This window comes from Typopeltis vanoorti, chromosome 7 (assembly GCF_054136105.1).
Source record: "Typopeltis vanoorti isolate ZY-2024b chromosome 7, IOZ_Tvanoo_1.0, whole genome shotgun sequence".
Lineage (NCBI taxonomy): Eukaryota > Metazoa > Arthropoda > Arachnida > Uropygi > Thelyphonidae > Typopeltis > Typopeltis vanoorti.
In genome coordinates this window covers 3361401-3377106 of record NC_143555.1, presented here as the reverse complement: position 1 = coordinate 3377106, position 15706 = coordinate 3361401, and the positions used below count along the sequence as shown (strand labels likewise).

The 15706-nt window shown below is 37.9% G+C and overlaps 1 protein-coding gene across 1 annotated transcript in view; it reads left to right on the top strand.

The window, feature by feature from the left end:
* The window catches only part of LOC150104452 (microsomal triglyceride transfer protein large subunit-like), a 278438-nt gene that overhangs the window by 238546 nt on the left and 24186 nt on the right, over positions 1-15706 (top strand). The window contains exons 16-17 of the mRNA XM_090395154.1: positions 2514-2668; positions 9580-9750. Of these exons, the coding sequence (XP_090251280.1) occupies positions 2514-2668; positions 9580-9750 (326 nt within the window). The remainder of the gene's footprint in view (positions 1-2513; positions 2669-9579; positions 9751-15706) is intronic.

Below are 15706 nucleotides of genomic sequence, written 5' to 3'. Positions count from 1 at the left end.
ATATAAGATCTGATAATGTTGGAGTCTTGACAAGTAACAGACTGATTTGGAGGAAAATTGTAGATAGGAAGTTAGTAATGATGTAATTTTTTCATGTAGTACTGTCATATCCTGTACACCCCTTGAGGGTACATGGCATATCATCATCATCATCATCATCATCATTTGATGATGATGATGATGATGATACTATTTTTGGTGCATTATCAAATTCAGTACCAAATGTAGCATTCCTGTACCTTCAAAAATTCAGATATATTTTAACTTCTTCATATTTAAGAATTTAGGGACTCAAAACACACGTGCTGAAATGATTATTTTACTAATTATTAATAAAATAACACTTGACGTTTCAACCCCTGTATCGAGGTCATCATCAGAAGGATATATGTGTATAGGAACCAAGCTACATGGCGTTGCACTCTATAAAGGTAAACTAAATCTACATTGTTAACTAATCTTTTTCTTAGCCTGACCTCTAGTGATATAAAAAATAAAATAAAATAAATGAAAACTACAATAAACTTGCTAAAGTCCTTACGTACTAAGATTCTTCTGGAATTGTACAGTTCATATTGTTATACTAAGATTTTCTTCAGGATTTGTAAAGTTCAGGTTGCTATTGAATGTTCCAAAAAAAAAAAAAACTTCACTAAGTCTTCTTGTATTGAGATTTTTCTTTGTGGTTGCTATGAAGGTGGCAGATGGGTCTTCCACATTCTTGGAATGGTTAGACCATTATTTTTATTTAGATTTGGATTATGTTTGAGCATTTCACATGTTTCTTTGAATTTCCTCTCGAACCAGGTTTTGGTGCGGTATAGGGACTTGGTATCTTTCCAATCAATTCTGTGGTATGTTTGGAGTGCATGGTCAGAAAGGCCAGTTTTCCAAAACGGAGGTATTAAATATGTCGTTTGGTTCATCCTTCCTGATTGGGATGGTTCGCCCTGTTTCCCCTATTTATGGTATGTTACATGTGCATTGTATTTTGTAAACCCCTGGTGTACTAGGTGTAGCAGAGGATCCTTGGAGGAACTGAGTAGGTGTCTTAATTTTGTCGGGGGTTTAAAGGTGGTTTTGATGTTGTATTTGTGTAGTGTTCTGTTTATTTTTTCAGAAATGCCTCTAACATAAGGTATGGCAATAGCATTCTTGAAATCTTTTTTGTTTTTAGTGGTATCTTATCTCTGGAGGATCTTGTGAGTGGTTTTTTTACTATCCATTTTTTATAAAGGTATGGTTGATGATCTCGTATTCGTGGTTAAGAGCTTGTTCATTTGAACAGATAGTTTGAGCCCTGTGTTTAAGGGTGCTTATGACCGCTAGTTTTTGTGTGGTGATAAGAAGTTTTGTGTATGTACTGGCTTGTGTGTGTAGGTTTGCGGTAGATGAGAAGGAGAGACAGCCTGAGGGAAGACGTGTCTAGGAATGGGAGAGAGTTGTTTTTTTTCTATTTCAATGGTGAATTGGATGCATTTGTGTTGTTTGTTCAGGTGGCTAAGGAATGTATTTAGTGCTTTGCGGCCTTGGGGCCAAATGGCAAAAATATCGTCAACGTATCTGAGCCAAATTTTGGGCTTTAGGCACACTGACTCTAGAGCTCGTTGCTCAAAATCTTCCATATAAAAGTTAGCTATTGGGAGGGAAAGTGGTGAGCCCATGGCTGTACCCTCTTTTTGAAGGTAAAAATTGTTTTGCCATAAATTCTGGGCACGCAGGCATACTGAGGTAGTAGTTTTTTAATTGTTTCTTCTGGCCACATGTTAACGGATTTAATTAATTCAGTTGTTTTCTTTTTTGGTCCTCCACATTCTTGGAATGTGGAGGACCTATCTGCATTGGAACATTCAATAGCAACCTGAACTGTACAAATCCAGAAGAAAATCATAGTATAACAATATGAACTGTACAATTCCAGAAGAATCTTAGTACATGAGGACTAGCAGAGTTTATTGTAGTTTTCATTTATTTTATATTTATTTTATTTTATTTTATATCACTAGAGGTCAGGTTAAGAAAAAGATTAGTTAACAACGTAGATTTAGTTTTCCTTTATAGAGTGCAACAGCATGTAGCTTGGTTCCTATACACATGTATCCTTCTGATGATGACCTCGATACAGGGATCGAAATGTCAAGTGTTATTTTATTAATAATTAGTAAAATAATCATTTCAACACGTGTGCTTTGTGTCCCTAAATTCTTAAATATGAATACTGCATCACTATGTAACCTTAAAAGAAAGATTCTAACTTCTTGTGCTTTTTAATATGTAAAATTTTAATTTATATTTTATTTGTAGTAATTCATATGCAATAATAAGATATTAACTGTAGCCTACTAATGAATACATAAGGCAGTTTCATTCCACTTTAAATTTTATTTTATCAAGTCTTATGCAAATGAAACTAAGAAGACATGTGTTCAGTATTATTTGTTTTCTTTATTTTCTTATTAGATGTAACAAAAAAAAAGTATAAATTACAAATCATTATTTTAAAATATTTTCAGGCTAATTTACTAGTAATAGACCATTCTCAGCTATTTCCACTTCAGAATGGCTTTGTTGTAAACATTAATTTGCATGGCGCTCTTTCATTTGACCTGGCTGGCTCTATTCAGATTTCATTATGGAATAGAAATTCTCATTCAGTTGTGAAAAACAGGTAATTATTTTCTATATTCATATATATTTGACTAAAGTTCATAAGGCAGAACACTGGAATGAGAACATTTATTTTAATTAACATGACTTATATATATATAAAAAGTTTGGTATTATTTCTACTGTAAGAACTTGTGCATGTACTCTCATCAGCAATGATGAAGAGATTGCCAAAGAATTAAAGCTGCCTTTATCAATTTTTGCAAAAGAATGGTTATCATAAGCAGACAGTTTTAAAACTCTTGTTTAATCCTACTGCACACCTTACTCTCCTTGGTATGATGTGAAAGGTTATATCACCATTCTATATATCAGCACTATTTCCAACAAATTGGCAAGAATCATCAAGAAATATAAAATTCGTACCTTATTCATCCCTTTTAAGTATATCAAAGTATATCATATATATGATATACCTCTAAGTATATCACATACAGTGTTATACTTAGATTTTGCAAATACTTTTGCTAGATTATCACATCAGAAGTTGGTAACTAAATTGAAGTGGATGGGATGAAAGATCAGTGAGTTGGATAGGTGACTGACTCTCAGATAGGTATCGCCAAGTTGTATCTAATGGTGAAGCATCCCACAGAAGGAAAGTCACTAGTGGTGGTCTGTTTTGGAGATGAGTGCAAGAAGTATTAGAAATGAGGAAGAGGAGTTTTTGGCATTGATCAGCTTGACTTGGCCAAAAATGATAGGCATCAGTGAGGCCTGGTTAACAGAAAATAATATAGTTACAGAGATAGAATGTAAAGGTATTATATTTTTCTTAGAAGGTTTTATAGGATTGATACAGGGGAAATGTTTTAGCATTTGGATGAAGTGGCTAGAACAAGGGGTCACCCTGGAAGTTGTGGTTAGTAGGGGTGTGAGGACTAGATATTTTGCTTGGGGAGTTGTGAATGAGTGGAATGTGTTGCCAGAGTCTGTTGTCAGTGCTTTGTCTGTTAATTTGTTCAAGGAAAGGTATGATAGATTATGTGGATAGTTGGGTCTCCTCTGATATGTCTTTGGACTCCACAGAGGTGCCTGTACAATAATAATAATAATAATAATATTTTCAGGAAGGACAGAGGGAATAGGACAGGAGGTGGGGTATTTCTGATGATGATTGAAGAATTACAACCAATAAAATTAGAAGTTAAAGAGGATTTTAGGTCTGAAGGAAATGGTTTATTTAAGGCTGTCTCAAGTGGGACAGACACCAATAGGACAAAATATATTGTTGAGTGCTGCTATAGACCAGGGTGTACATAAGAACATGTTGATGCCATGTGATATTAGCACAATGGGTGTAGGCTAAACAATTATTATGGGAGACTTTAACTATGGGAATATAGATTGAAGGGAGGAAAGGGGGGTGCATGGCAAGATAGAAGTGGAATTTATATGCTTGCTAAGGATAATTACATGAAACATGTTATAGAGAGGACAAGGGGTTTGAGAGTGTTGGATCTGATAATAGCATTAGCCAGCCTGGCTGGCTGAGTGGTTAGCATGTCTGCCGTCCAGTCAAGAGGCTGCGGGTTCGAATCCTGCTGTGGGCATGGATGTTTGTGATTGTCTGTGGAAATACCAGTGGTGGTGGTTGGCGGTAGATGGTGTTGGTGTAGTTGCAGTCAGTTGGTGGATTGTGAGTGGTGGAAGGAGAGTTGTAGAGCAGATGCCCTCCCTCGATGAGTGCCTTGGACTCTCTGGAGGTGACTAATAATAAGATATATCCATAACCAAAGTAGACACTCTCTCTCCATCTGGGGAGAGTGACCATACAGTCTTTTCCTGTGAAGTTGCTAAACGTGGAATTCTGTCAGGAAAGGGTTTATGTTGAACTATAAAACTGGCAATTATGAAGTCATCTTGGAGCATTGCCATGGCTTACAAGGAAAGAATGTCAGTAGTGCATGGGAAGTAGTCAGATTGTTTTTGAGAGAAGCAGTATTAGACTGCACACCCAAGGTCAGGAGGATAAACCTAGTGGGAATTAAGTGGATGAGTAGAGATATAAAGCAATAGCTGCCAAAAAAAGAGAATACTGTGGAGAGAATATAAAGAAAAAGGTTATCAGCATGCTCATGAACAGTACAAAGAAGGGTAACTAGTATAGCATGAAAGACCAAATCAGATTGAGAGAAAATTAGCTAAGCAGGCCAAAGCGAACTCAAACGAGTTTTTTTCGTTATGTAGCAAGTAAGAGGGAAAATGGATATGGTAGGAGAACTTTAAAGAACTTATGGTAGAAAGGTGACAGAGGCAAAAGAAATAGGTGAGTTGCTCAGTGATTATTTTGCAAATGTGTCATCCAGGTGGAAATTTTGCATTTGCTGATGTGACAGATGCATATCAAAATTGAGGAAGATGAACAGGAAGTGTTCAGCATATTGAAATATGTGAATGTTAGCAGTGGGGACTGGATGCATATCAGTTCATGCCCTATGTGAAAGCAAGAGAATTGACATTGCATCCAAAGTTCAATCTAAGTTTCAGCTCTGGCAGGGTTCCAGGGAAGTGGAAAGAGGATAAGATAGATACATTCATGAAGGTGGCTCCAAGACAGAAGTAGCAAACTACACACCAGTTAATTTATCAGGAATGGTTGGCAAAGTATTGTAAAAGTTGGTTAAAAGTACAATTCAACATTGAGTTAGGAATGTGATACTTTATAGTGGGCAGCATAGTTTTGTGAAGGGTAGGTCCTGTCTTAGTAATTTATTTCCATTTTATAATCAAATGACAGCAGCAGAATTGGATAAAGGAAATGGCTACACCATGATATTGCTGTACTTTGCCAAGGTATTTGATGGAATACCACATGGAAAACTATTACAAAAGTTTGAGCAAATGGGAATTGATATGAAGCTAGTAGCAGGGATAGGAGGGTGGCTGATGGACAGGCACCAGAGAGTAGTATATGTTTGAGTGGAATCTAGGAAAATAATGTGGAGTACCTTTTGGATTCTGTACTGTGCCACGATTCTTTAATTCATATATCAATGATATAGGGAAAGATTTAAGTGGGGATATCCAATTGTTTGCTAATGATGATGCAGTACTGGAGAGAGCAATAGTTGATAAAGGTGATATAGATATCCTGTAAGATGATTAAAATAAATTGTCATTGTGAGCAAAGCATAATATTATATTATTATTATTTGACACCTCCAGGGAGTCCAAGGACTCATCGAGGGAGGGTACCTGTTCTACAATTCCGTCTCCACCATTCAATCACCAACTGACTGCAACTACACCAACACCATCTACCTCCGACCACCACCAGCACTGGTATTTCCACAGACAATCACAAACATCCAGGATTTGAATCCGCAGCCTTTTGGCTGGAGGGTGGATACGCTATAATGATTGTCAATTTAATGTTGCACAACATTAGGTTATGCACTTTGCATTGAAAAAGTTGTATATGGTGTATCATATCGATAGTACTGGATTGCAGGAAATTTGAGGTTACGTAATTGGGTAATAATGGTACACAGAGTTTGAAGCTCAGAGGGCATGAAAAGTTGGGATGTTGAAATACATGCTAATGAGTAAAAGATAGAATGGGCGAGGAGTACTGTTTATGATAGCTGATGAGTTGCAGTCAAAGAAAGTAGTATATCAAGAGGATAGACGTGTAAATGATAGTTCATTTAAGGTGGTCTGGTGTGAAATAGTGACCGATGGAACCACATATACAGTTGGTTGCTGCTGTAGGTCAGGAGGGTACAGGGGGTGATATTGAATTCATGCATCAGCAAATTAGGGCAATGAGTGCAGGATTAGTGATTATTATGGGGAATTTTAATTATGTTGATATCAATTGGAAGGAGGAAATATCATGTGGCAGAAAGGAAATGGAATTCATACACTTTCTAAGAGATAATTAATAACAGATGTTGTCATATTGAGTGGGAAGCCATTGGTATTGGCTTCGACATATATTCTGTAGAGGATAGGTCCAAGCTGTTCCCAGAAGGACTGGTAATATTCAGTGGTGAGCCCATCTATGCCAGGAGATTTACCTTTAGGTAAGGAGGTGCAGGCAGTTGTCAAATCATGTAGCATGATGGGGAGTTCTGTCTTATGCTGCACTACAGGTTAGGTAATTATAACAAGCTTCGTGGTGAGCTTACAGTCATCCCATGGCAGAATATATTGCAGGGGAAAGATTTTAGCAGTGCATGAAAAAAAATCAGTGGGTATCTGAGGAAGGCAATATCAGAATGTATTCCCATGGTAGGAAGACAAACAAGGTAGGTGTTAGATGGATTAGTAGTATCAGGCTTGATCTGCAAAAAAGAATGTTATGGAGAATTTGCAAGGAGAAAGGTGATCAGTACAAGGCTCAAGATAGGAAGGTTACTAGCATAGTAAGAAATGCTAAACAGATTATGAGAAGACCTTAGCCAAGGAGATCAAGGGTAATCCCAAAGAGTTCTTCCACTATGTGGAAGAACTCTTTGGGATTATCCTTTATCTCCTTGATAAGAATGACTTTGGAAGGATAACCTTAGTAGGTGCTGATGGTATTGAGGTGACCCATTCAGATGCAATAGTAGAGATACTGAGTGATCACTTTTCAAAAGTCTGTCACCCAAGTGAGGATATCTCTGTACCTGTAGCAATAACCAATGTGAGAATTGAAGTTAATAAATCAGAGGTACTTAGTATATTGCAGAATTTAAATGCAAACACTGCTGTAGGTTTAGATGCAATGCCTCTTACTTGGTTATTTAACTTAAGTTTGAACTCTGGCATGGTCTCTAGGGAGTGGAATGAAGGCAAAGTGGATCCTTTGCATAAAGGTGGCTCTAAGACTGCAGTAGTTAACTACAGACCAATTACCATTTCGTTCATGTGCCTTTCATGGTAAAAGTATTGGAAAAGTTGGTTAAGGTTAGAATTCAAGAATGGGTGGATCAGAATATGATATTCTATAGGATCCAAATTGGTTTTAAAGGTCAATCCTGCCTTAGCAATTTATTAACTTTTTATAATAGAATGACATCTGAGTTGGACAAGGGAAATGACTACACAGTGATACTACTGGATTTTGCTAAGGCTTTGACAGGCTATCCCATGGAATACTGATGTGCAAATTAGAGCAGATGGGGATGGATACTAAACTGGTTATATGGATAAAAGAATGGCTTATGGAGAGATACCAGAAAGTAGTGTATGGAGGAGCAGAGTCCAGGATGAGGCAGGTTGAGGCACCAAATTTCTTGCATGGAGAGTGGTTAATGAGTGAAATGGGTTGCCAGAATTAGTTAAGTTCCCTGTTTAAGGACATGTATGATAGGTTTTGTGTTATAATATTTAGTTTGGGTCTCCCACAATGCGTCTCCAGGCTCCATGGTAATACGATAATACTAACAACAACAACAATGAACAGCAGTGGATAAATTGTACATCCTAGTCTTAACAAGTTGCACATTATCTTTTGTTATTCATTTAACGTGTTGCGATAAAAACGGGCATTACTCTCATGTCAAAATTGGGTTCAACTAAATACTTTATGCATTTAATACTACAACCTTAAATAAATCCACTACAAATCTTCAAGATCCTTTAAATGCTATAAAAGATTTTGTATGAAAATCAGTATTATAAACAAGTAGAATATTAATTAAAGATAGCAAATTATCTCTCTGGGAATGAAATCAATTAAAGATGCCAAGAAATTATATTCTTGGTTTATGCGCTTCACAACCATATGCCTGGGGAAGGAGTGTCCGAGGTTCGATTCCCATCGATGACATGAGGAGCTCAAGAATCTTCCTCAGCCGTAGCCAAGTTAGCCAGTCTTGAGCATGGGCTCAGGGTTCCCCCCCCCCCCCCCAGTTTATCTGGGGTTTTTCATCTTTCAAGCAGAGAAACTGGCCCCGTAAATACAAAGGCTACAGTCATAGGATACCTCCAGGAATAAGGAGTAACCAACCTATTCCATAGGATTTCAGTTCTGAATGCTTACATGGTAAAAAGTGTAGGTCTACGCCTGAGTGTGAAGTAGGAAGGAAGCAAACAAAACTTTCAGTGAAGTAACTTCACGATTGGGCTACTTGTATGTAGAGACTAATGACCCACATCAGTTGTCGTAGTATCTCATAATGCAAAGCACACATGTGATGTGTACAGTGACATGCATTATGGGAAGGGCCATCACCCAGACTGGTTTTGACCGTTATTGAGGTTTCATCAGTGGGAGCCAGACCTAGAAGAGATGCCAAGGTTGAAGTAGTGCAGAAGTTGCAAATTTCTCATATAGAAGCATGCATAAGGTGTTAGACCTTAATAAGAAAAGTTTGCCAAAACACAGACTAGTATTTAAAGAAATTTTGACTTATGGATCTGAAATTAGGTTGGAAGTTAGGTTGGAAATAAATCAGGAAAGCAAGGACTACCCCATACATATGAAAGTTTTGCTGAAAATTAGTGGAGTTAACCGATTGGCATTAATGCCAGAATAATATGAATATAATATGAAATAACATTATATAAAATTATATAATAGTAATAATCATATCTAAGATTGTATGTTCCGATGTTCACTTAAAGAATAGGAGAAAAGACTTAGCAAAACAGTTGTTTGATGCCAGAATGCAACTAGAAAAGGCATAGATCTTGATACAATCTTTTGCTTTAGAGAATGGAAATATATGAAATGCAGCTTCTTCGAAATTATATTTACAAATAACGGATTTGGAAGCATTCTTAGGAAGGCAGTGTTAATATAAACTGAATTATATAATAGTAATAACAGAGATGGTAGAAATAATTTATGCAAAATTCTTTTTTTATTGGTATCAATAAATTTTAGTTGCAATTTAATATCTTTAAGTGATGGCTGATGTGATAGTTTTAATTCTATTATTTTTCTAGTTATTTTTTCTTTTTTTTAACAAAATATAGTGGTGCACTGATGGCCAAGGGTTCTGCTGAAGTTACTGAATCTTTCATAAATAGCAGTATCGATTTTATATTCAGTGGTGAATCTGATATAAACTTTATAACAGACTTTGACTTCTATGAAAGTCCCTTTAAAATGTGTCTTCAGATGAATCAACCAGAATTTATTTTGAGGTAAGTAAAACTATATTTTAGTAAGCATAGACATAGTTAAAAGCAAAGATCATGCAGTTATTGTTATAGAGTCTGAAGATTCATTGTAAGATTCAGTGAATCTTACAATAGGTGTAGGTGAAAAGATTAGTAGTATTTTACGTTATCATTCGCAATTTTACTAGAATTGGACGTAGTATTGTTTGCTTTTCGTTTCTTGGTGTGTCTCTGCGATTTTTGTGTTTTCTGTGTTATTTTAATTATTATTTTTTAATATAAGATAGCGTCCATATGGCACCGATGGGGGGGGGGGGGAAATGGTGGCCAGGTCGGCATGTTTGTTTAAGAGTTTTGATATAAAAGAGTTTATGCAATGTGCTGTCTGTGAGACGTATGCTTTGCGAAGAGCGGTGGGAGTCTAGTTAGATGGTGATAGTGGAGTTAATATGTGCAGAAAGTGTAAGGAGAATGAGGATCCACTCGAAACACACTCTCGCCCACCGAAAGTGTGTTTCGGGTGGTGAGAGTGATATCGTTAAAGAAAGTCAGAATATAGAAAATAGTGATGTGATAACGAATTGCGAGGTAGTACCAGATAGGTGTGCGAGTGTTGTTGTAAATGAAGGTAGAAATAAAGAATGAATGGATGATTTAAATGATAATGAAAATGGTGAGATAGATGCAAGTAGTGAAATCACACAGTTAAGTGGAGCGATACACAGAGCAAAGTGGCAACTGGAGCATATGGAAAAATGTGTACTGAACGTACCAACTAATAAACGGCGAAGGTCTGTTACAAAAAATAAGAGAATGTTCGTAAACGTAAATAAAATGAAAGAGCGAGTGCTGTATGGAGATTTGCTATTAAGAGGTGTGATAGTTGAGAGTTTGACAAAATCATCAACCAGGGCGAATATAAAGGACGTCAGCGAATGTATTCGAGTGCAAAAACAGAGGGTGAAAGAGATGATAGTCGTGGCAGGAACAAATGATTTGAAAGAAGACAAAATAGAAATGATGGAGGATGTGAAGGAATTACTTGAGGTAGCAAAAGAGAAGAGTGAGAGTTAGAATGGTGTGTATTTTGCCGCGGTATGACAGTTTAGAAGGAGGACCTCATTGCCAATGACTTTATTGCATGGGTTATGCATGGAGAGTGGTGTAGAATTTGTGGATGTGTGGAGTGAGTTCGGTGGGCAAAAGGATTTATATAAGATGGATGGGTTACATTTGAATGGATTTGGTGTACGGAGGCTTGAAAAAGTGTTGATGAATGAAGTGGAAGTGGATGTACAGACTCAGGGAAACTAGATTTATTAAGGGGGGGGGGGAAGTAGATATGCAGACTTTAGGGAGCCAGTTGAGTGTATGAATGAGTATAATATGCCCAAGTGAGTACGAAGGACAACAAATCAGAATGGGATAGTTAATATAAGGCATCAAAATAGGGATGGGACTAATGGCTTTCTGCAATTCATGTACACTAATGCCAGGAGTATTAGGAACAAGAAGGAAGAGTTTTTGGCCTTGGATGGCACTTCCAGGCCACAGGTTGTTGGCATTAGTGAAACATGGCTGACAGAAGATGATAAAGCTAGTGGGATTGAATGCAACGGGTATAGTTTGTTCAGGAGTGACAGGGAGAATAAAAAGGGGGGAGAGTGTTATTAATGATAGCTGATGAGTTGCAGCGAAGGAGTATAGAAGTTGAACTGCAGGATAGAGAAAAGAGCACATTTGAGGCCATTTGGTGTGAGATTGAAGCTAGCAGAACAAAATATACAATTGGGTGCTGCTATAGACCAGGTGATAGAATTGATGGTGGGGATAGTATGCATAGGCAAATAGAAGAAATGAGTGCAAGGAGGGTAATTATTATGGCTGATTTCAATTATGGTAACATTCACTGGAAGGAAGAGAGGGCACATGGGAGGAAGGAATTGGATTTTATGCAGTTATTAAAGGATAACTATCTGTGACAGCATGTAATGGAAAATACTAGGGGCCAGAGAGTACTTGACCTAGTAATTGCATCCAAGAATTTGCCTGTAATGAATATGACCATGTTGCCACCAATTGGTGAGGAGTGATCACAGGGTCTTGACCTGGGAGGTGGCTAAACGTGTGGAATTTTCAATTAAGACAGGGTACATGTGGAATTACCGGCTGGTAAGTATGACAAGCTTAGGAGATTGATTGGTTCAGTGCCATGGCATGTAAAACTGCAAGGGCTGGATGTTGATAATGCATGGGAGGTGGTTAAGGAGTGTTTGCAGGAGCCAATGGCTGACTGTATACCTAGAGTCCGAATAATAAATCAAGTAGGGGTTAAATGGATGAATAACACTATTAAGCTTGAGCTGCAAAAAAAAGAAACAACTGTGGATCGAATTTATGGAGAAAGGTGACCTGCAGGCACATGAACGGTATAAAGCCCAGGCCAGAAGGGTAAAAAGTGTGGTAAGAAAAGCAAAAGCGGATTATGAAAGAAAATTGGCTATGCAGGCTAAAGAGAATCCCAATCAGTTTTTTCAATATGTTGCAAGTAAAAGGAAAAATGTTCATGGCAGAATGATTTTAAAAAATGATGAGGGTAGGGAGGTAACCAAATCAGTCGATATAGTGGAATTACTGAGCGAGCACTTTACAAGAGTGTATCATCCAGGTGGTGACATTGCAGGAATTGGAGAACCAACAGCTTATACTGGAATTGTGATGAATGGAGTAGAGGTAAATGGTCTATTACAGAACCTCAATGTCAATACATCTGTGGGATTGGATGGTATACCAGCTCGTTGTACGTGAAGCTGCTATAGAATTGTCAGTGCCCTTGACCATTTTGTTTAATTTGAACCTCGGGTCTGGGTCAGTCCCAAGGGGGGGGGGGTGAAAAGAGGGGAAAATAGTTCTGCTGCATAAAGGTGGTTCCAAGGCTGCTGTTGAAAATTACCGGCCAATCAGCATAACAGGAATCATTATCAAGGTCTTGGAGAAAATAGTCAAGAGGAAAATACAAGATTGGATAGATGAAAATGGGATACTGTATCAGGGACAGCATGGTTTTGTGAAGGGCAGGGCATGCATCAGTAACTTGCTCACGTATTATAACACAGTGACGGCTGAACTGGATAAGGCTAACTGGTTTACAGTGATTCTACTGGACCTTGCTAAGGCATTTTACAGGATACCACATGGAATTCTAATCAGTAAAATGCAGCATATGGGGATGGATATAGGGTTGGTGAGATGGATAGGAGGGTGGTTGACGGAGAGATATCAGAGAGTGGTTTATTCACGAGTTGAGTCCACAAGATGGCCTGTGACTAGTGGTGTGCCACAAGGATCTGTTCTTGGACCACTGCTGTTTAATTTGTTCATTAATGATATAGGAAAGGATCTGAGAGGAACAATTCATTTGTTTGCAGATGATGCAAAGTTGGGTACCGCAATAGCAAATGCAGATGATGTCAAAATTTTGCAGGATGATTTGGATAGATTGGAGGTCTGGGCTAAAGAGAATGGATGTCAATTTAATGTGGCAAAATGTAAAGTTATACATTTTGGGGTGAAAAGATTAGCAGCAGTTTACTACATTGGAACTGTACTCCAGGAAATTGATGAGGCACGAGATTTAGGAGTGTTGGTGGATAAGGAGTTGAAGTTTAGGGGGGCACATTGCAAGAGTGGCCATATCAGCTCATCAAATCACTTGGTTGCTGAAGAATACATTGACAAGCAGGTTATTGTTCCTCTGTATCGAGCCTTGATAAGACCCCATCTCGACTACTGTGTCCAGATTTGATCACCTAGGTTTCTTCTTGATGGGGAGGAGGTTGAGAGGGGAGTGATCAAGATGATAGCAGGTCTGTGGAATGAACCTTATGAGAACAGGTTGAGGATTTGTGGGTTGCAAAAATTGGTTGATAGGCAGAGGAGGGGAGATATGATTGAGACATTCAAATTACTGAACGGTTTCTATAAAATTAATTCAGCAGATATTTTTGAGAACAGGGCTGGTTGTGGGAGGACTAGGGGACATCCATGGAAGCTGGGCAAAAGTATGGTTAGTAAGGGTGTTAGAGCTGGGTTCTTTACTTTTAGAGTGGTGAATGAGTGGAATGGGCTGCCAGAGTCTGTGGTGGATGCTGTGACAGTGAATGAATTTAAGGCAAGGTATGATAGATACTGTATGAATGTCATATAGTTGTGATGAATATGATTTGGGACCTCCCTCAATGAGTCTAAGGACTCATCGAGGGAGGCCCCACAATCTTAGCAAATTGTCCTCAAATTTTCAAGTTCTCAACCACCCTTAGGTCCCTCCAAGATTTCTCAACCAGTCTTATACTTTGAATCCCATTATCCTAAGCTTTAAAACCTTATACTTTGCTACAGTGAACCTGACCTCACCCATCTTCCCCTTCTCCGGGTCTGTTCTAAGTCTTTTTACAAGGCTACAACATCTGTACTGCTCCTCATAGTTCTACTAAACATCATCTGCAACTTTATATAGCCATTCGAGCCTTGCTGATATCATTTACATATAAATTAAACATGTCCCCCATATATTGGATGGATGAAAGGTGGTATGATGGAAGTGGGATTTATACACTTGCTAAGGGATATTTACCAGAAACATGTTATAGGGGATACCAGAAGTTTGATTTGGATCTGGTGCCTTCATATCCAGTTGCTATTACCTCATATCTGATGCTATTACCAGATCCAGTGCTTGATCTACTAATAGCATCATTCATAGCCAAGGTAAATACTCTGCCTCCAATTGGGAAGAATGACCATGCAGTCTTGTTTTGGGAAGTTGCTAAACAACATGTGGAATTCTCTGTCAATAAAGAGTTTGATAGACTAATAAAACTCGTAATTATGAGAGATTTAGGAAGCATCTTGGAGCAGTGCAATGGCTTGATGATAAAGGAAAGAATGTCAGTAGTGCATGGGAAGTGTTTGAGATTGTTTGAGTGAAGCAGTATCAAATTGCATACCAAAGGTCAGGAGATAAACCAAGTGGAAATTAAGGGAATGAGTAAAGATATAAAGCAAGAGCTGCAAAAAAAAGAAAATACTGTGGAGGGAATATAAAGAAAAATGTGACCAGAATACTCATGAGCAGTACAAAGGGCAAACAAAAGGGTGACTAGTGTGGTAAGAAAGACCAAATATGAGAAAAAATTAGCTAAGCAGACCAAAGTAAACCCAAAAGAGTTTTTTCATTATGTAGCAAGTGAGAGGAAAAACAACTGTTACAATGACCTTAATCAATGCTGATGGTAGGAAGGTGACAGAGGGTGGAAGAAATTGAGTTGCTGAGTGATAATTTTGCAAAGGCATATCATCCAGTTGGAGATTTTGCAGTTGCTGAAGTAGAACCATATGACTTACACATTATTCTATATATTCCCCATGAAGTGTTATACATTTGTTACAATGCTGCTGCATCATATGCAATCCTCTGAGAAAAAGTCTTTCCCTTATTGCACAAACCAGTCCTCAGCTTCAGATATGACTTCATCTGTGGTAAATTTTGTTCCTTTCAAATGTTTCTTTAAATTTGGGAATAGGAAATAGTCAGATGGAGCTGGGCCAGGTCTGGCAAATAGGGTGAGTGAGGCAGACATTGAAAGCCCAAGTTGTGTATTGTTTGTTGAGTTTCATGAGCAGTGTGAGCATATGTGTTGTCCTGCAAAAATAACATGCTCTGCTCAGTTTCCAGTGGCATTTTTCATTTGGTACTCTCTTTAATTCCTTTAGAGCTATTGAATAAACTGCTGTAATAGTTTCACCTTTTTTGAGGTACTTGGTAAGGACAAGACAATGGCAAGAACTTTTCCTGCTGACTTTTGGATTCAGAACTTCTTTGGCCATGGGGAAACCTTTGTGTCACCACTTCACTGACTGTTGTTTAGTCCCTGGGTTATAGTGATGAAGACATGTTTCATCAACAGTCCCAATACGAACC